General features: G+C 56.7%; 1 protein-coding gene across 5 annotated transcripts in view; it reads left to right on the top strand.

Moving 5' to 3' along the window:
• Positions 1 to 21,628, top strand: part of PAK4 (p21 (RAC1) activated kinase 4) — a 53,528-nt gene that overhangs the window by 23,058 nt on the left and 8,842 nt on the right. Inside the window, exons 1-3 of one of the 5 annotated variants that reach the window (XM_021931086.2) lie at positions 4,806 to 6,468; positions 19,120 to 19,192; positions 20,401 to 20,627. In XM_021931086.2, coding sequence (XP_021786778.2) covers positions 20,424 to 20,627 — 204 coding nt within the window. In that variant the 5' untranslated portion in view covers positions 4,806 to 6,468; positions 19,120 to 19,192; positions 20,401 to 20,423. Of the gene's footprint in view, positions 1 to 4,805; positions 6,469 to 7,811; positions 8,010 to 18,259; positions 18,281 to 19,119; positions 19,193 to 20,400; positions 20,628 to 21,628 lie in introns of those variants that run through there. The other 4 variants (XM_021931088.2, XM_021931087.2, XM_009194422.4 and 1 more) reach the window with 4 other exon arrangements.

The following is a 21,628-nucleotide window of genomic DNA, read 5'->3' as shown; positions in this document are numbered from 1 at the left end:
CCAGCAGCATTTGTTGAAAATGCTGTCTTTCCTCTGTTGAATTGCTTAGGCTTCTTTCACAAGAATCAGTTACCACGATGAGATACTACATCACACCTACCAGGATGGCTGCTGTCAAAAAAACAAAAATAACAAGTGTTGGGAGGATGTGGGGAAATTGGAGCCCCATGCATTGCTTGTGAGAATGTAAAATGGTGCTGCTGCTGTTCGACATAGAATTACCTCATGAGCCAGCAATTCTCCTCCCAGCTGTACGTCCAAAAGAATTGAAAGCCGAGACTCGAACAGATATTTGTACACCCAGGCTCATCACAGCCTTATTCACAAGAGCCAAAAGGTAGACACAGCCCCATGTCCATCAGTGGATGAATGGAGGAACAAAAGATGGTGTACATCATGGAATATTATTCAGCCATAAAAAGGAATGAAATTTTGGGTAGAAGCTATCACGTGGATGGTCTTGAAAACATTATGCTTAGTGAAATCAGCCAGACACAGAAGGAGAAATCCTCTATGATTCCACTTGTGAGGGACCTAGAGTAGGCAAATACAAAGAGACAGAAAGCATGCGTAGAGTCCCAGCTCTTCTGGGGACAGGAGGATCCCCTGAGCCCAGGAGGTTGAGTCCAGCCTAGACAACATAGTGAGACCCGGTCTCTTTTAAAAGAAATGTATATATAGGGCCAGGCTTGGTGGCTAACACCTGTAATCCCAGCACTTTGGGAGGCTGAGGCAGGCGGATCACCTGAGGTCAGGAGTTCAAGACCAGCCTGGCCTACATGGTGAAACCCCGTCTCTACTAAAAATACAAAAATTAGCCAAGCGTGGTGGTGGGCGCCTGTAATCCCAGCTACTTGGGAGGCTGAGGCACGAGAATGTCTTGAACCTGGGAGGTGGAGGTTGCAGTGAGCTGAGATCACCCCGTTGCACTCCAGTCCCGACGACAAAGAAAGACTGTGTCTCTAAATAAATAAATGAATAATAAAATATATGTTTATGTATATGTAGAGAGAAAGAAAGTAGAAGAGAGGTTATCAGGGTTGAGGGAAACGGGCAGCTGTTGTTTAATGGGTACATAGTTGTTGTTGGAATGATAAACATGTTTGGATGTAGATGGTGGTGGTGGTTATACAACTTGGTGGATGTATTTAATGCCACTGAATTGTATACTTACAGATGGTTAACAATGATAAATATGCTGTATATTTTACCATCATACAAATACATTTTTGAAACCAGCTGGGTATGTTGGTGTGGGTCTGTTTCTGGGTTCTCTGTCCTGTTCTGCTGCTCCGTTGCGGTGACCGTCCCACCCCATCTGGGTTACTCGCTGCAGCAGGCCTTAAGTGTGGGGAGAGGGATTCCTCTGGCTTTCTCTCTCTCTCTCTCTTTTTTTTTTTTTTTTTCTTTTTCAAGATGGAGCTCTTGAAAAAAGAGCTCTGGAACCTGGCATTTTGGAGCTCCTCTAGGGTTCCCCGTGTAGAAGATGGCACTGTGTTGGGCCCAGGTTCGGAGTCATCCTTGACACTACCTCCTCCTCAGCCCCAGTGTCTGAGTCGTCAGCGAGCATTGCCTTTTCTTGGTAAACATAGCCCAGGTCTGACCCTCTCTCTCCACCGCTGCTGTCCCGGCTGCCTCATCAGTTGCCCAGAGAGCGCTGCCTCCTTGTTACTCATCCTCACACCCACTCAGGCCCCTTGATCCCATCCTTCACAGGGCAGCCAAAGTTACATCTGCAAAACCCAGGCCGGGACCAGGTAGAGTGGCTCCCATCTGTAATTCCAGCACTGGGGGAGGCCGAGGTAGGCAGGTGGCTTGAGCTCAGGAGTTCAAGACCAGCATGGACAACATAGTGAGACCTTGTCTCTAAAAAAATAAATAAATAAAAATTTAAAAAATACAAAAACCCAGGCCTGTCCTTGGCACCCACCTTGTCTCCCCTTGCTCTCTCACGATCTGCCTCCACCACACCGTCCGTCCCCCTTCAGGCCTGCCTCCACCACACCGTCCATCCCCCTTCAGGCCTGCTGCCCACCCTTCCCTCCAGCCAGGGTGTGTCAGCTGGACTTCAACATTTTTTGTGTGTGGTGCTTGACTCTAAGCCTGATGGGGTAGGGCCCACACTGCGCTTCTGCCCCCGCGCAGGCGGCACGTGATAGACGCGCATTGGATTTCTGTTGGTGGAGTCCATGAACGTGGGAAGGAGGTTGCGTGTGGCTGTAGCAGGTGATTGGGGGCGGAAAGTGTGCAAAAATGAGGACAGAGAGGTGGGCGTGACCCTGGTGAGGAGACGGCTTTAGCTCTGCAGGCCTGAGTAGGTTTTTAGCAGGAGAGGATACAATCAGATTAGATTTACAAAGGTCTCCCTGACCTAGCAGAAAAAGGCAAAGGCTTTGAATAGACACTTAGCGGAAGGGGACATTCTAATGGCTTTTATAAATGTGAAAGATACTCAACCCTACTAAGTAGAAAAATACAAATGAAAACTAGGCTGAGGGGGGCCAGATCTCACATATCAGCAGAGATCAGAGAGACTGGCCCCGCCCCGTGCTGCGAGGCCGAGGGGATAGGCCCTGGCACCACTGGGGGGCTGTGAGGGGGGGACAGGCCTCACGCAGGGCCACTTGGCGGTGGTGAGCTTTGCTGGGCATTTACCCACAGACAAACTTGCACACCTGTGAAATGAGAGCCGCACGCAGTGAGCGCTACTGCACCATTTATAAGAGCAAAAGACAGGAAACCACCACGCTGGCCCCATGGGGACGGGCTCCAGACCTCACAGTCCTTCCACACAGCTGCCAAAGCAGCAAGGCGGCGCTCTGCCAAGATCAAGGCAGGGAAAGGTCACCAAGACACACATATCTATGCAGTGTGTCTGTGGTTTCAGTTACCCGCCACCAACCATGGCCCAAAAGTACATGGAAAATTCCAGAAATAACCAATTCATTCGTTTTATTTATTTTTTTTGAGATGGACTCTCACTCTGTCACCCAGGCCAGAGTGCAGTGGCACCATCTCAGTTCACTGCAACCTCCGCCTCCTGGTTTCAAGCGATTCTTCCCACCTCAGCCTCCCAAGTAGCTGGGATTACAGGCATGCACCACCACGCCTAGCTAATTTTTGTATTTTTAGTAAAGATGGGGTTTCACCGTGTTGGCCAGGCTGGTCTGGAACTCCTGACTTCAAAGAATCCGTCTGCTTCGGCCTCCCAAAGTGCTGGGATTACAGGCGTGAGCCACTGCGCCGGCCCAACAGCTTATGCATTTTAAATTGCACGCCATGCTGAGTTGTGATTTTTTTTTTTTTTTTTGTGGAGACGAGGTTTCCCTATATTGCTCAGCTGGTCTCAAACTCCTGGGCTCAAACGATCCTCCTGCTACTGCCTCCCAAAGTGCTGAGATTACAGGCAGGAGCCACCGCACAGCCTCGGGATGAAATCTGGAGCCATCCCACTCCGTTCTGCCTGGGACATGAATCACCTTTCTTATCCCACATATCCATGGTGTATGTGCTACCCATCTGTGACTACTCTGTAGCTCTCCCGGTTATCGCATCTTCTGTCGTGGTACCACAGTGCTTATGTTCGGGTAACCCTTACTGTACTTAACATCGTCCCCAAAGTGCAAGAGTAGTGATGCTGGCAATTTGGATATGCCAAAGAGAAGCTGTAAAGTGCTTCCTTTAAGTGAAAAAGAGGAATGTATTTAACCTAATAAGGAAAAGAAAAAACATTGTATGCTAAGATTACTAAACTCTACAGTAAGAACGAGCCTTCTATCCATGAAATTGTGAAGAAGGGAAAGAATTTGTGGCTAGGTTTACTGTCACACCTCAAACTGCAAAAGTTACAGCCACAGGGCATAAGTGTTAAGATGGAAAAGGCATTACATTTGGGGAGTAGAAAACAGGAACAGAAACGTGTTCCAACTGATGGCAGTCGGGGTCGGTGTTATCTGCAGTTTCGGGCACCCATTGGGGGTCTTGAAACATACACCCCGCAGGTAAGGGGAACTACCGTGTATATAGTCGGCCCTCGGTATCATGGACCCTCAGGATCACGGGTTCTGCACCCACCCATTCATCCAACCAACCAAGGTCTGAAAATTTACTGTGGAGGGCCATCTTTTCCATCCGCGGTTATGGAGGGCCGACTGAGGGACGAGCATCCCTGGATGTGGTACCCCCGGCTCCCTCAGCTATCAGGGTACAATTGTGTAAATATATAAATATTTTTCTTTAAAATCATAATTACAAATTGTTAGGATATGTAGTGAAAACTGCATAAAACGTAAATGTTTATGTTTTATAAAACTGATTACTATAAAGGGAAAAATCTATGTAGTCACCCCTCCAGGTGAAGAAACAGATGGTGCCAGCCTCCCCCTACCCCTCCCAGTCCCTCCCTTCCCGCAGAAGCATCCACTCTTTATAATTTTAATTTTTTTTTGAGACAGAGTCCATCACCCAGGCTGAAGTGCAGTGGCACAATCTCAGCTTACTGCAACCTCCACCTTCTGGGTTCAAGCAATTCTCATACCTCAGCCTCCCGAGTAGCTGGAATTACAGGCATGTGCCACCACACCCGGCTAATTTTTTGTGTTTTGTTGTTGTTGTTGTTTTATTTTTTTGAAACAGAGTCTCTGTCGCCCAGGCTGGAGTGCAGTGGCGTCATCTCGGCTCACTGCAACCTCCGCCTCCCAGGTTCAAGTGATTCTCCTGCCTCAGCCTCCCAAGTAGCAGGGATTACAGGTGCCCACCACCACACCCTACCAATTTTGGTATTTTTAGTAGAGATGGGATTTCACCATGTTGGTCAGGCTGGTCTTAATCTCCTGACCCCAGGTGATCTGCTCACCTTGGCCTCTCAAAGTGCAGGGATTACAGGTGTGACCCACCCTGGCCTTAATTTTAATTCTCTAAAAACGTAGAGATGGGGTTTCATAATGTTGGCCAGGCTGGTCTTGAACTCCTGGCCTCAAGTAATCCTCCCGCCTCGGCCTCCCATAGTGCTGGGTTTACAGGCATGATCTACTGCGCCCAGTCCAACTCTCCTGACTTTTGAGGCCCTCATGTGCTTGCTTTCCTCTGTGTTTGCCACCTCTGTATGCAGCCTGAAGCAGTTTCCTTTTGCCTGGTTTTGAACCTTAAAGTCCGAGGACGGAGTACCGTTCGATGTTTTTGCCTCTTCTATGTGGCCTCTTCTTTGATGCTCATCCACATGTAGCTGTAGTCATTCATTCATTCTCCCTGTCGTGTGCAGTGCCATGGAGCCTGTAGGTCACCCTTCATTCGCCACCTCCTGGGAACGAGCATTTGTCTTGTTTCCAGTCCCTTCTTGCGCGTGCTTCCTGCCGCATGGGCCTGCGTTACGCTGGAGTGTGTATCCAGGAGAGCTCTTGCTAGGTCGAGCATGTGTCCCCGCTTCCGCTGGATGCTGCTAAGCTCCTCCCAAGTGCCAGCAGCATGGGAGAGCCACGGACTGTTTTCGAGAAGAGCAAAGTACAGAATATTGTGTGTCGTGTGGCTGCCATTTCTGTTGTTTTTTAAAAAGTGGGTAATCGTGTGTACCCGTACACACACGTAGGATCTCTCAGAAAGGAAAAAAAAAAAACAACCGGAAGTTTAGTAGGGGTTGCCTCCAGGGCTGAGCTGGGCCAGGGTGGGAGGAGGACATCCTGTCACAGTTTACCCTTTGGTGCCTTTTGGCTTTTGAACCGTATGCCTGTATTATAAAGACAGAGAGAAGGAAAAGGAAAAGGGGTAGATAAGCGTAAATGTGGTAAAGTGGGAATCACTGAGAATCGCCCAGTGCAGCTCCCTCTCCGTCCCCTGGAGACCTCGTTTCCTGCGGCTGTCCAGAGCTGTCCAGTTCCCACCCACTCCCCCGCCAGAGCCCAAACCTGCCCGTCTGGTTTGCAGAACTGCCCCACCTGGCTCCTCCTCTCCGGGTGGTTACTCCACAGATGCCCCACCCCCACCCCACGGGGAGGCAGTGGCCTGAGATCTGGGACTTCTGGGACCCCCAGACCTGCCCTGCTGTGGTCCAGAGCCCGGCCCAGCCCCTCCTTGGACTTCCTCCTCACTGTGGGCAGGGGGTGGATGGAGGTGGCGGTGGGAGTTCCAGGCCCCGAGAGCTAGCGCTGGGCTCCCAGCCCACGTTCTCTGTGTGGAGATAACATCTGCCCTGGAGGAGTTGGCTGCGGGGGCAGGGGTGTGCAGAGCAGGGCAGTGGGAAGAACCCAGGGGCCTCTGTCTGCCGTGTGCCCGGGCACTTGCTCACTGTTGTCCCTGGATTCACCGTGGCCTGGGTACCCATCCTGGGCCCGGGCACCCAGCAGCCTTGGTCCCTACCGCCTACCGGACTGGAGTCCCTGATGGAGGCCCTCTAGGATGTCAGCTCCCCCGGGCAGGAAGTTTTGTGGAGTTTGTTCAGTGCTGAATTCTCAGGGCCTCCCACAGGTGTGCCTGGTATGTGCCTGGAGCTCAGTGAATGAATGAGGAGGCGGGTAGGCTGCAGACAGCCACAGCCTGGGTGGTCAGGGCTGGCATGGGGAGGTGCAGGGTGGAGTGCGCAGGGCTGGAGCCCGGAGGATACCTGACCCAGCCTGGGGTGGCAGGAAGGGCTTCTTGGAGGAGCAGGTGCCTCAGGTGGGGCCGGAGGGTGAGAAGGGATGAACCAGGCAGCCCTCCGCAGCCTGCTGGGGTGGAGGGGAACAGACAGTGTTCACAGTAGAAACAGTTATACCTGCGAGCTCGGTCTCGGGCCAGCCTTTGCACGGGAGGTGGGATTTGAAGGGGAGGAAGGGGTGCGGCGGAGCGTCTTTTTCTTCTGTTCCTGAACGGGGGTTCTGATCACACCAGCCTCATACTCAGAACAGCTGGTTAAGGGCGCAGACACCAGGACAGACACCCAGCCTGGGAGGCCCAGTGCCTGACCTCCCCCAGGCGTCAAGTCATTCTGCCTCTCCGGGCCTCAGTTTCCTCCATGATGAAAGGGGCCTACGGAAGGACCTGTCCCATTTAGGGCAGCAGTGAGGCCAAGCCCTGAGCCCACGCCTGTGCCAAGAGCAGGGCCTGGCCCAGAATAAGGCCTTGTCATGTTAAGCTGCCTATTTTCAGCAAGGTTAGTTTCATCTTGGTGAGGCGGCGCCAGCATGGCGTTCCACCTCCCGGCCTCCTCTCCCTCCTCCCTTTCCTGCCATCCACGCCTCCCAGCCCCATTCTCACACCTTGGGATGGCGATATGGGGGCTTCACCGTGGTCTCCCCTGACCTCGCCCCTCCCCGGGTCAGGCTGTCTCAGATTCCTCCTCATGGGTGGGGGGTGCAGAGTGGCCCTTTCCTCCAGCCCATGCTGGGCACTTGCTAGAATCCCAGCCTGGTCAGGGTGGAGGAGAAATCCAGTTCTGCCTCCATATCAGAGAGTCCACCCACCCCTCTCCCCGGGGCTCTATCCTGTACCTAGTGGCCCCTGTCACTCCGCAGCCGCCCCCATGTACATACCCCGGTCCCTTGTTTCAAACCTGGCTGCCCCTTAGCTGTCTGGCCAGCCGCTTGCAGGCACTCAACCTTGCTGTGTAGTCACCCCTTCCAGCCCCGGCACCTAGACTGGCATGGGGGGCCGAGGTGGGGTGTGCCTGTGGGTGGGAGGCTGACCCTGCTGAAGCAAAGGCTGTGGTTGGGGTCCCCGCCCAGCCCTGCCCTCTATCCAGGCAGCTATGGGCCACGTGGCCCAGGCCCACCCACCCCAGCTCCAGGCTCAGCCCCGCCTCCCTCCCGCCCTCCGTGGGTGGAAGCCACAGCTGAGGCTCAACTCCTGGCCAGCCTGGCCGCGTCACCACCGCTGCCCTGGAGGCTGGAGCATAGAGCCCAGCCAGCTCTCCTCGGTGGGTGCCCACGTCGAGGGCCTGGGGAGCCCTGGATCTACTCTGCTTTCCAGCTGGAAGCCTGTTTGTCCACAGGCCCACCCCGTTGAGGGTGGCCCAGGAAGTGGGAAGGAGCGTGGTGGAGGTGAGCTGGCCAGGCCTCAGGAGGGAGGGGAGAGGGGAGGGCTAGGCTGGCTGCGGGGGAAGGAGGGTCTGCTGTCTGGCCACTGGAGCCAGTGTGAGCATGTGCGAAGGCTGCACCTTTCTTGGGGTTGGGGCGGGGTCACCGTGTTTAAACGTGTGCGTGACGGCAGGTGCCTGTCTGCTGGGGACTTGCAGGCAGCTGAGCGTAGGTCCCTGAGCCTCTCTGTGCGAGCTCACTCCTGGGGTCTGGCTTGCATAGGGGCAGAAGTTTCTGTGAGACTGTGCCTCACTTACTCTGGGTGACCCTGGAGGTGACTGGGTGCGCCTGGGTCCATGGAAGTCTCCTTGCCTGCTGTGTGTGGTTTTGGGGTCGGGGGGCCCCCTGGTGTAGCTTTGTATCTTGGGGATTATCTCTGTGTGTGTGTGTCTTGGGATGCGGCATGGCTTTCCCTCGAAGTCATGGAGTGTCTGCGGCGTTGTGCGTGTACACACGTGTCCCTGTGTTTCTGTGTGTGGGTCTCTGGGAGTGTCTGCATCTCTGGGTGCACGAGTCTTTGCATCGTGTGTGAAAGTCCACGGTCCATCCATGGCTCTTCTGGGGCCCAGGTGTGGGCTGAGCGAGCCAGGCTGGCTTTAAGAGCCGCTCCCCCACCTTCTCCCACTGAAGCCTCAGAAGCTCCCTCTGGGGCACGCTCTGCTGGCGCCCCATATTCTAGAGACAGGAACGGGGGCTCTTGGTAAATGTCCTTTTCCTCTGCCCCGCGGCAAGCACGGCACTGACCCCTGGTCACCAGCCTCCTGAGCCCATGCTCCTGTACGGGCCGCCGTCGGGTGCTCGGGATGTTGTGGGTTGAGGGGGGATTGCTGCTGTTGCCGGCTAGCCGGGAACTTTTCTTTTTTTCCCCTAAGATAAATATTGGAGAAGAATGGCCAGGGAGCTTTCCATGTGACCAGTGCATGTGGCTGGAGGCCTGTGGTTTGTGTGGCTGGGTGTGTATCTGCATGTCTGTGTGATGGTCTTAGGGCTTGGCTCTGTATAGTGTCAGCTGCAGATGTCCTGCATGCTCTGGTGTGTCCTCACATGCATCTGTGTCTAGGGATCGTGTGTGTGTATGCATGTGTGTGAGTGTGCATGTGTGTGCATGTATGCGACCATGCATTTGTGAGTGTGCGTGTGTGAGCATGCATGTGCGTGCGTGTGTGCGCGCGTGAGTGTGCGTGCGCGTGAGTGTGCGTGTGTGAAAGTGCATGTGTGTGCAATTGTGAGCATGCATGTGTGTGCGTGCGTGTGTGTAAGCGTGCATGTGTGTGCGTGTTTGTGAGCATGCATGTGTGTGTGTGCATGTGTGTGCGTGTGTGTGTGTGAGCGTGCATGGGTTGTGGGATGGCTTCGCTCGTTGCTGTGTGTTGGGTCTGTGAGGAGAGGCCATGGTTGCTGCCTAGTGTGTCTCCTGGTGTCTGTGCGCAGCCTTGTGTGTTGCACAGCAGGGGAAGTGGACAGTGAGAGGGCTTGGGTGCTGGGGCCTGAGAGGGGCAGAGCCTCTTTTCTGCCACATCGCCCCCTTCCCCCTACCCAGCCTCAGGGGAGGAATAAATGACTCTGCTCCGATTTCCCAGGCTGTATGGGCTCCTGCACACTCTGTTGTGGTGTCCATCCCTACCCTGGGTACCTCTGAGGGGTGAAGGGCACCAGCAGTGCCCTTTATGTCTGTGCCTTTTTGTGCTGGGCCAGATTCGGGGCAGGGGGGCTTCGCCTGAGACTGCCAGCCCTGGCATCACTGGGGCTCTGAGCTCCAGCCTGGGCCTGGCTGGATAAAGGAAGCATCATCTCTTCATTCAGCCACACTCTTTTTGCTGTACCTTACCTTGTGCTGGGCAAGCCTGGGGACACAGGGTGGCTAAGATGGAGCCCCAGGCCCTGCCCTCCTGGGTCTCCCAGTCCAGTGGAAGAGGCAGACCTGTTATCAGACAGTAACAGTCCGTCAGGCTTCCCCCGCCCAACCCTGGAGAAAGTAAGGCTAGCATATTTGCAGAAGGGACCATGCCCGGCATCCTCTGTAGTTTATTTGTTCATTCATTCATTCATCAGCAGCAGCAAGATTGGCAGTACTGATAACAGCAGCGAGCCTGCAGTGAGGCCCCACTCGACACCAGTCACTGTTGTAAATGTTTTACACGCGTTGTCTTATTCGCTCGTTCATCATTCCCGGGATGTAGGGACTATCACTACCCCCAGTTTGCAGATGAGAACACTGAGGCCCAGAGAGGTTGAGTAACTTGTCCAGGGGCACACAGCTTGGAGTCATAGAGCCAGTACCTGGGACTGGGCAGTCGGCTCTTAACCACCAGCTGCCTGCTGAGCCCCTGTACTGCACCAGGCCTGTGCTGAGGACAAAGCAGTGGCCAGGACAGACAGGCCCTGTCCTCATGGCACACTGCCCGTTCATTGCAGGAGACATACTAAGTAAGGACCATAGAGACAAATGTAAAATTACAGCTGTGACAGATGCTGTCAAGGGGAAGGCACGGGACATGCAGTGTTTTTTTTAGACGGAGTCTCACTCTGTCACCCAGGCTGGAGGGCAATGGTGTAATCTTGGCTCACTGTAACCTCTGCCTCCTGGGTTCAAGTGATTCTCGTGCCTCAGCCTCCCAAGCAGCTGGGACTACAGGCACATGCCACCACACCCAGCTAATTTTTGTATTTTTAGTAGGGATGGGGTTTTGCCATGTTGGCCAGGCTGGTCTTGAACTCCTGACATCAGGTGATCCACCTGCTTCAGCCTCCCAAAGTGCTGGGATTACAGGCATGAGCCACCGTGCCTGGCCGTGGACCTGCAGTTTGAAGGAAGAGGAAGAGATAACAAGGTGAAGGTTGAGGGGTCAGGGGACTCTTCAGGACCCAGGCTAAGGGCACAGTCCGTGCAGAGGCCTGGGGGCAGGGGCGGTGCTGTGCTGTACCTGGAGGAACAAAGGGGAGCAGGGCTGCCCCTCCACCCTCCACAGATACTGCTGAATCCAGAGGCCCCCCGACCCCGATCTGCTTTTACCCATTGTGGGGACTCATGGATTTCCAGAGGCATCCCCCATGTGATTTGGCTCTTGCCAGGATACGCTGTAACTTCCCAGGATTCCCAGCCTAGGCCATGTGGCTGGGTGGGCCCCCTGCAGTGGGGAGGGCCTGGGTGCTCACAGCGGGGGGACGTTTTGTGGTGTTGGGACACACACCAGCTTACTTGCAGAACAGCCAGATTCAGTCTCTGAAGACCCGCTTTCTCCCCAGGCATCAAGGCCAGACTTCCAGGCAGTGAGTGAACGAGGCCCAGGGACTTGTGTCTGCCTCGGCCCCATCCCCGTGCCCTGCGATCCCCGTGCCCTGCACCTCCTCAGGGACCAGGCTTATTACTTCAGTAATGGCATCACTCATTTGTTCCACAGATATGTCTCGAGCACCTACTGTGTTCCAGCCACTGCTCTAGATGCCAGCAAGAACCAGACAGACAGAGAGGGCCCTGCCCTCAGGGGGCTGACATTCCACTGGGGGCACCACCAGTCAGTAGGTGTAGGATGCCAGGGGGTGGTGCCACAGAGACATAAAAAGCGGGGTGCACATTTTGTTAGGGGGTCGGGGCAGCCTCTCGGAGGAGGTTTTATTTGCGCTAAGACCTGAATATCAAGAAAGGCTGAGCAGGCAGTTCTGGCAGAGGGAAGCTAGGTGCAGAGGCCCGGAGGCTGGAACAGCTGTGATGAGTCCAAGACATACACGGAGGTGGCCAGCGCGGCTGGAGAGAAGCGAGGGGAGGAAATTAAGTTTGCGAGGTTGGCAGGGCCCTCCCAGTCAGGGCCGTGTTGAGTCAGTGTTTGAGCCAAAGTGGGAAGCCGTGTAGAACTGTGTGTGCGTTGGTGTAATGTCTTCAGATTCCCTTCTAACCAAGGTGGCTTTTCTGGTCTTGGTCTGGTCATTGTCAGGGACATTGTCCCTCCCTGTTTTTGTCCCGTAAACCTCCAGGGTCCTTTCTCTAGAGTGGAGGCCTTGGCTGGAGCCGGGGCCACCGGGGAACAGGAGACTGGGGGATGTTGACTTGCCTTCTCTGTGGGACAGAGTGGCTGCTTTTGTGACCTGGCACTGGGTAGCCCTGGGCAGTGACTTCCCCCTCTGGGCCTCAGTTTCCTGGTGTGAGGAACAGGAAGGAAGAGGACTCCCCACCCAGCACCCAGAACTGTTTAGAGGGCTCCATGTGGCCTGGTCTGCGTGCCTGGCATGGCCTGGGCGAGTCCACAGCCACGAAGGGGGCCCCTGTGAGTCCACGCCCTGCTCTAGGCACTGAGATGCAGCCATCGTGAACCAAAACATGGTGCCTGTCCACATGAGCCACTGACTTAGCGAGGACGACGGCCACAGACCGGCAAACAGCTGTAACGTGTGAGGCAACGCTGAGGGCCCTGGAGGGAATGGACCCAGGCTGACCAGGCTCTGGGCCAGGTGCTGGGGGTGCCACATGGAGCAAGACCAGACTGAGCGCCTGCCTGTGAGCTCATGCTGCAGCCTTTGACCAGTCCTGCCACCTCCACCTTTATAGCGTGCCTGGAACCTGCTCATGCTGCTCCCTGTGCAGTCCCCACGGGGTCCTGTCCTCTTGATTTCCACTGGACCATCACAGCTTCCTCCTCCCTGGTCCCCCTTTCCGTTCTGCCCCCACAGACTGTTCCCAGCCAGTGGGAGCCTGTGAACTCCTGAGTCAGGCAGTGGCCCTCCTGGGCTCAGAGACCCCTGCAACTCCATCTCACTCGGGGAAGGACTGGGCCCTCCCTGTGGCCCCCAAAGCCCCACACGATCTGCCCCATTACCTCCTTGGCCTGTCCGTCCACTCACCCCCTCGCCCACCCTGTTCCAGCCCCACGGCCTCCTTGCTGCCCCTTGACCATGTCAAGCAAATTCCCACCACCCTGGCTGCCCTTCCTCCAGGGCCCCGAATGGCTCCCTGTGCCCTCCTCACGCAGGTCCCTGCTCACGTGTCCCCTTCTCAGCAAGGCCTGCCTGACCACTTTATTTTATTATTATTATTACTACTATTATTTGAGATGGAGTCTCACTCTCTCGCCCAGGCTGGAGTGCAGTGGCGCAATCTCGGCTCACTGCAACCTCTACCTCCCAGGTTCAAGCAGTTCTCCTGCCTCAGCCTCCCAAGTAGCTGGGACTACAGGCACCTGCCACCACGCCCGGCTAATTTTTTGTATTTTGAGTGCAGACAGGATATCACCATATTGGCCAGGCTGGTCTCCAACTTCTGACCTCAAGTGATCCACCTGCCTTGGCCTCCAAAAAGTGCTGGGATTACAGGCATAAGCCACTACGCCCAGCCTGTTATTCTTATTTTTGAGACAAGGTCTCGCCCTGTCACCTAGGCTGGAGTGCAGTGGCATGATCACTCACTGCAGCCTTGACCTCCCAGGCTCAGATGATTCTCCCGCCTCAGCCTCCCCAGTAGCTGGGTCCACAGGCGCACACCACCACGCCCAGCTAATTTTTTATTTATTTTTTATTTTTGGGGGTAGAGACAGGGTCTCACTAGGTTGCCCAAGCTGGTCTTGAATTCCTGGGCTCAAGTGATCCTCCCTCCTTGGCCTCCCAAAGTGCTGGGGGTACAGGCGTGAAGCACCGTGCCCAGCCTTGACCACTTTCTTGAGAATTCCAGCCTCCCCTCCCCTCAGCTCCTTTCTGATTGCTGCGTTATTTTCTATCTCAGCATTTCTCACTGGACTTAGTAGACACTTTTCTGATTTATCTCATACCTTGACTGCCTCCTTCCTTCTAGAATGTGAGTGCTGCAAGGACAGGGATGTTTCTGACTGTTGGGTGCACTGCTGTGGGCCCCAGGCCCAGCAGAGTCAGCCTTCAGTAGATACGGACAGGTGCATGGGTCGACGCGTGGGTGGGTGCGATGGGGTCACTTGTGGGTGGAGTAGGTGTTTGCTAAGGAGGACCCTGGGGATGTGTCAGTCCCAAACCTGAGGACTCCTTGGAGGAGCGAGGCTCAGTGTGGGAAGCCTGAGGAGAGATGTGGATAGAGGAGGGTCGGGGGCTGTGCAGGATGGGGGCAAGAGCTGAGCCAAGGTTTGGAGGCAGGAATGGTGTGGGGGACTCGGGACAGCAAGGAGCCTGCTGTGCTGGGACAGCAAGCCAGACTCCCAGCGCCTCTGCCATCAGAGCACATCCCCAGAAGGTAGGGGGTAAACTGAGGCAGGGAGGGGTCTTCCCAGAGCTGGTAGGTGAAGATTGTGGCAGGGTGGTGAGTGCAACCCATGGTAGAAGCCTGAGTGCAGGCTGGAGGCAGTGACCCCTGTGGGTCCCCTTCCTGATTCGGGTTTCATTTTAGTGATGATGAAAGGATGCCTGTGGTCCTGGCCACCTCCCCTGCTCTGCCCCGGGTCAGCCCCCTCCCTTCCCGCGGCAGCAGCTTTGAGCAGAGCCTGGAGGGGGCGGGGCAGGAGGTAAGGGGTTTTGCACGTGCACCTGCTCACACCGACAGCTTTGTCGCACGGTGGATCTTGCTTTTCCATTTGGGCCAATGAACCTTGTAGGGGAGAATGGGGGTGGTGGTACCCTTTTCCTGCCATAAAAGGTCAGAGGATGCAGGGGGTGACTGGAAAATCGGAAGCGTCTGCTCGGCCAGGTCAATGCTGCCTGTCCCACATGTTAAAGAATTCAAAAGATTTTTTAAAACTGGAAATAAACGTTTTAGAGTAGGATACAAAGTATGCCTGCATTTTTGTGATCGAATACTGGACTTCAGAGGCGTCTGTGCCCCGGCTGGGGCAGAAGGCTGCATCTCCCTGCTGCTCTGGGGCTATTGCCCCCCAGGTCCCAGCTGCTTATCTGAAAGATTTTCCAGGTGCTGCCGGACCTTGTCCAAGGCCTCTGAGCAGGGGAATAGTGCAGTGGGCAGGGACAGTCATTCCACGGAGTCCCTACCGTGTGCTGTCCTGGGCTGTGAGGGGGCAAGACAGAGGACCGTGCCTGCCCTGTGGAACTGACACATTCTAGGGGAGAGGCAGACGCTAAAGAATTACACACACGGCTGGGCCCAGTGGCTCACGCCTGTAATCCCAACACTTTGGGAGGCTGAGGCAGGTGGATCACCTGAGGTGAGGAGTTCAAGACCAGCCTGGCCAACATGGTGAAACCCCATCTCTACTAAGAATACAAAAATTAGCTGGGCGTGCTGGTGGACGCTTGTAATCCCAGCTTCTCGGGTGGCTGAGGCAGGAGAATCACATGAACCCACTAGGCGGAGGTTGCAGTGAGCCGAGATCATGCCATTGCACTCCAGCCTGGGCAACAAGAGTGAAACTCTGTCTAAAAAAAAAAAAAGAATTACACACACACACACCCCCCGTATATGTGGTAAGAGCCCTAAGGAAAGATAAAGCAGAGATGGGCATAGAGGGTGACAGGACAGGAGCAGGGCTTGTGAGCACAGGCAGGCCTGGGAAGTCAGGGGAGGTGGGAGGTCAGTGAGAGGAGAGTTCCAGGTGGGGCACTCACCCATGCAAAGGCGCTGAGGTGGGACCGTGTCTAGGATTTGAGGAACAGCAGGGGGACCTGTGTGGCCAGGGCACAGTGAGTACAGGGGTGCTTGGGAGGAGAGGAGGGCAGTGTGGTGATGGGCATGCCCTGTGGGGACTCTCAGGCCACAAGGAGGCATTTTGGGGGCCAGCGAAGGGTTTAAGGCTGTGGACTCTGGAGTGGGCAGGACTGGCTTCCAGGCCCAGCTCTGCTTGGTGAGTTTAGTGAGAGATTTTACCACCGCGGCTGGGGGTGCCTGTGAGCTCAGCTTCAGCCTCTGCTCTGGCCATGGGTCCCGTGTGGTGGTGGGAGTACCGAGCTGAGCCTCAGGCCACACTTGGTGGGAAGGGTTGGTTTTAAGCATCTTTCCTGCTGCAAAGGCCCATGGGAAAGGCTGGTGAACAGCCATGGAGGAGGCGGGGGCCCGGGGGCCCACTTTGTGCTTCCTCCCACTGCCTGTGGTGTCCAAGACGGGTCACACAGGAGGGAGGGACTCTCAGCAGAGACTCGGCCAGGAGAGGAAAGGCAAGGTCTGGGTGTAGACAGAAAGAATGGGGAGGGAGGGAGGGAGAGGGGAGGCCAGGACCAGCCTTGAGAGGATGATGGTAATAATAATAATAATAATAAAATAATAAAACCAACAGCGTCACCTCAGCCCTCCAGGGCAGCAGGACAGGCAGGTAAGAGCCCAGCCTCCAGTGCCTTCCACACACAACCGCCCAGGTTCAAATCCTGGCTGCTTCTCACTGGCTGCTTCTCCTGTCCATGCCCTGGACAAGGGCCTTCCCTTCTCTGGGCCTCAGTTTCCCCATTTGTGAATTGGGATGAGGATGCTTGTGAGGATGGAATCTCTGCAGACAGGCCTAGAGTCTGGTGTCCACTCTGCCACCCTAGCTGGGTCACCTGGGTTAATGAGGTCCCCCTCTGTGCCTTGTTTTCCCTGTTTGTAATCTGGGGCTTATAATGGCCCCTCCCTCCAGGGCCAGATGTGGGACCCGGGTAAAGTGCCTGGAAGAGGGCTGGTACACAGTAGCTACTCCGTAAGTGCTGGCTGCTACTGGAATGGTGACCGGCACTTATTGTGTGTGATTTGCCTTGGCTCTGATCCCAACCGCTGTCTCTGGGCCAGGCCCTCCGTGCTCTGTGTTCTCCGTAATTCCTTGTAAAAACTCCAGTAAGGCCAGGCGCGGGGGCTCACCCCTGTAATCCCAGCACTTTGGGATGCCGAGGAGGGCAGATCACTAGACGTCAGGAGTTCGAGACCAGCCTGGCCAACATGGTGAAACCCCATCTCTACTAAAAGTATAAAAATTAGCTGGGCGTGGTGGCAGGCAACTGTTAATCTCAGCTACTCGGGAGGCTGAGGCAGGAGAATTGCATGAACCTAGGAGGCGGAGGTTGCAGTGAGCTAAGATCACGCCACTGCACTCCAGCCTGGGCAACAGAGTGAGACTCCATTTAAAAAAAAATAAATAAATACTCCAGGGGCCGGGCGCGGTGGCTCAAGCCTGTAATCCCAGCACTTTGGGAGGCCGAGGCGGGTGGATCACGAAGTCAGGAGATCGAGACCATCCTGGCTAACATGGTGAAACCCCGTCTCTACTAAAAATACAAAAAACTAGCCGGGCGTGGTGGCGGGCGCCTGTAGTCCCAGCTACTTGGAGGCTGAGGCGGGAGAATGGCGTGAACCCGGGAGGTGGAGCTTGCAGTGAGCCGAGATCGCGCCACTGCACTCCAGCCTGGGCGACAGAGCGAGACTCCGTCTCAAAAAAAAAAAAAATAAATACTCCAGGAAGCAGCTACTGTCATCGCCATCTTTGAACAGAGGAGGAAACTGAGGCACAGCATGGCTGACTTGCTCACTCAGGGCCACATATTGAGGTCCCCAGGTTGGGTTCTATCCCCAATTCACAGACACAGAAAGTGAAGTCACACAGGGCAGGTCATAGCAGCCCTGCCGGTGTTTGGAGCCCTGGGCAGCCTGACTGCCAAGCTCAGAGCTGGCCTGGGAGCCCAGCCCCCACCCTTCCTTCCCTGCACCTGGGCAAGCCCAGCCTTTCTGCCTAGCTCTTCTCCGTCTTCCCAGGCCTGGCACGGCCTCTGTGGCCCCCGCGAGATCAGGAGCTTATGTCGGGAAGGGAGTGCCTACCGGGGAAGCCAGCAGGGCTTGGAGCTGCCCAGGAGGGCCCAGGGTGGGGCCCCTGCCTAGTCATTATAAACATGTTCAGTTCCTCTGTTTGTCCTGCCCTCTTTGCAGTGCCCAGAGGAAAGGGGTGGCCCCAGGCAAATATCCGGAGGCGTGCCCCTTGCCCCCTTGGGGGTTTATGGGTGGGAGGGCAGGAGGCCAGGCTTCGGAGGACATACCCCAGACCCCGTGCTGCTAGCTGGGTCAGCCGCCCGCCTTCCAGGCTTCTCCTGCCCTGTCCCCAGGCGTCCGCCACCTCCAAGTCTTCCCTGCTGTCCGCCCTCTGGGCTTAGTGAGGGTCACATGGCTGATCCTGTTCCTGTGACTGTGGGAACAGCCTAGTGCCCCGCAGTGGGGAGGGAGCGGGATGGGCGGGGTGACAGGTTCACGATGAAGAGTCACGGGCTGGGCATGGGGCCAAAGGGGGTGGAGGGACATCTGGGAGGACGGAGAGGCCAGAGGACATGGGACACAGCTCTGGAGTGACAGCAGGCAGAGTGGGAAGATGGGGACTGCTGGGGTATGTGGATGACCCTAGGAGCTGGGCCTAGAAAGCAGCGAGAGAGTAGGTCAGGGCCACCAGGGATGGGCTGGGCTGGAAGGCCACGAGGGAGGGCTGGGCAGCACTCAGGGCGCCGGCATTGGGCTCGGAGAAGGGGCTGGGCGGACACGAAAGAGGCCCCCTGCCCGCCCTGCATCCTGGGCCCCAGGGCAAGCAGGGAAACTGGGCCAACCCTAGGAGCCTTGGCCAGGCCGGCTCTGACCACCCGCTGGCCTCTTGGGACCAGTTGAGACAGGTTGACTGCTGGGTCCCCACCCGCCTCCCACGAGGTTCCCGCTGCCAAACCGGTTCCCCTGGCTGGCTCCCATCGATGGTCCTAGCTCTGGCCAGGGCCTCACCTTTCCTGGCTGCTCCCATGAAGGCAGCCTGAGCTGGGCGGAGAAGCAGGTATGGAGGGGCCACATGCATCTGCGCGTCCTCTGTCCTCTCACTAGGACCACAGGACTCTCTGGGCTGCGCACTGTGCCAGGCTCTGGGGAGCCAGCTGGGAACAAGACAGAACAGAAACTCCACCTGCGTGTCCCCCCGTCCTCTGGTCTCAACTGTTCCCCTCTTCCGGGAAGCCTCCCTACTGCCCACTCCGCCGTCCTTCCAGGCTGGGTCCCGTGCTCCCGTCCCCCAGCCCTGACCACCTGGGCTGCTGCTGCGCGGGGACAGGTCTGTCTGCCCCACACGAACTTCCCATGAGGTCAGAGGCTGTCGGGGCCGCTGCGGTGGCCGCAGAGGAGGCCCATTGCTGAGTTATTCCTCAGTGAATGAGTGAATGAGTGAATGGATGCATTCCTCTCATTTTACAGATGAGTAACCCGAAGCCTCTAGAGGAGTGGTCACCCGCCTGAGGGCACTTCTGTCCCACCAGCATCAGACCAGGTGTGTGCGACTCCAGGGCCCAGGCCTGGGACAGCTGGGGTGGGGCCTTCCGGGGGAGCAGGAACTGGGCCCCTCCTCCCACAGACACTGTGGGAGCCGCCCCGGCCATCACAGTGGCCCCCACCGACAGGCCCCCCGCGTTTGCCCAGCCCTGCACCAAGCTCTTGGCTCCCTGTCACCCATGACCCCTCGCAGCAGCCCTGTGGGGGTTCATCCACGGCACACAGAGGTTGTCACTTGCCCAAGGTCACGGCAGCATGTGGTGGAGAGTCAAACTCTGGCCGCCTGGCTCCCGTTCCCATCTTTCTCCGGGCTGTCTATGAGATGCCGCCATCAGCATGTCTCCCCCTCAGCCCCTTTGTTTTTTAAAGTGGCTTTGGTCGAGCGTTTGCTCTGTGCTTGGTACTATGGCAAGGGCCGGACTGAAGACCACAGATCCTGAAGATAGGGGAGTGTCGCGGCAAGGCTGCCCGGGTGCCCTCTTACCCCAGGGGCTCAGTAACCCTGTGCTGAGGCAATATCCAATGGTGTGTGCGTCCCGAGCCCAGACTCAGGGCTGGACCAGCGGCGGTGGCTGTGGCCAGGGCAGCAGTGACCGTCCATTGAGTGCACACCGTGTACCAGGCATAGCGGGGGATGTGGGGAGCGGGGCAGATGAGACCTGGCCAGAAGGTAGCACTGACATTCTAGCGGAGTGGTGTGGATGCTGCCCTCGGCAACCTAAGACGGAACAACAGACAGGATTTCTGGGCTGTGACGGTGATGTAGAGCGGGGACGGCGGGACACGGGGCTGCTTGCCTTGGGGTGGTCAGGGAAAGAGTCACTGCTGCTCTGAGAACTGAAGCAGGAGACGGGGAGCCCTGTGCGGACACTGGAAGTGAGCTCCTGGCAGGGGGGCCAGCCTGTGCAAAGGCCCTGAGGTCTCCAGGGGGTGAGAACAGAGAGGTGATGGGGCCTTGTGGGCCCGCAGGAGACAGAGCGGCAGGGAAGTTCTGAGCAGAAGGACATGGCGGCTCAGGTGCTCACGGGCGCCCTCTGGCTGCGTGTGCCACACAGATGGGGGCAGGGGGTGAGCAGGGAGACCTGGAAGGAGGCACCTGCCTCCTGTTGGTTCTGGTGGAAGATGAGATTGGAAGGGACAGGGCAGGGCAGAGGAGGAAGAGACACAGGCAGGCTCTCACTCACCCACCACGATTCCCTCCCGCAGGCCGCACCGAGCCGCCCGGAATCATGTTTGGGAAGAGGAAGAAGCGGGTGGAGATCTCCGCGCCGTCCAACTTCGAGCACCGCGTGCACACGGGCTTCGACCAGCATGAGCAGAAGTTCACAGGGCTGCCCCGCCAGTGGCAGAGCCTGATCGAGGAGTCGGCTCGCCGGCCAAAGCCCCTCATCGACCCCGCCTGCATCACCTCCATCCAGCCCGGGGCCCCCAAGGTATGCGGCAGCCACCACTACCTCCCCCAGCCCACCCCCAGCCCCGAGTGGCCCCGGCCCTCAACCCCACACTCGACCCTGTGACTGACACCTCCTCACTGACATGGAAACAGACACACCCCAGCCTTCAACCCTGATCCTGGGCCCAGCGCTGGCCTTTCACCCTCCACCCACTGGCTCCAAATTCTGAGAACCCATGCCACCCCAACCTGCATCCCCCATGGCCCATCTGATAGCCCCCACACCAGCCTCCAAGCTCTGCTGTCTCCCAGACACCCCTACCCCGGGGGCCACGCTGCTGTGCCCCAGACCACACTCCATCACATTCTTTTTTTTTTTGAGACGGAGTCTCGCTCTGTCGCCCAGGCTGGAGTGCTGTGGCCGGGTCTCAGCTCACTGCAAGCTCCGCCTTCCGGGTTCCCGCCATTCTCCTGCCTCAGCCTCCCGAGTAGCTGGGACTACAGGCGCCCGCCACCTCGCCCGGCTAGTTTTTTGTATTTTTTTAGTAGAGACGGGGTTTCACCGTGTTAGCCAGGATGCTCTCGATCTCCTGACCTCGTGATCCGCCCGTCTCGGCCTCCCAAAGTGCTGGGATTACAGGCTTGAGCCACCGCACCCGGCCTCCATCACATTCTTGAGCCTTTCCAGAGCTCGTGGCAGTGGGAGACAGACCCATTCCCAGAGGGTGACAGCCCCGAGTGGTCAGGGCTTGGATGGGGAAGCCCGGAGGAGGCACCTGACCCAGACCAGGGCTCCAGGCAAGCTTCTGGGAGGAAGGGACAGCGAGGCGGAGCCCAGAGCTGAGGAGGAGGAGGAGGAGTTCCAGCAGGCGCTAGGGAAGCCGGGCTTTAGTGGGGGAAATCACGCCTGTGAAACACGGGCTTTTTGGTTTTGGGTTTTTTTTTCCTGCCATCTAGAGCAAAATGGCAAGGTTGGGATTTGAACCAATGTCTGTTTCCGAGGCCCATGCTCTTACCCCCTCTCCTGCCTCCATGTGAAAT

This window comes from Papio anubis, chromosome 20, assembly GCF_008728515.1.
Source record: "Papio anubis isolate 15944 chromosome 20, Panubis1.0, whole genome shotgun sequence".
NCBI lineage: Eukaryota > Metazoa > Chordata > Mammalia > Primates > Cercopithecidae > Papio > Papio anubis.
The sequence above is the reverse complement of the archived record's forward strand: the minus strand, read 5'-3'. Positions and strand labels throughout refer to the sequence as shown.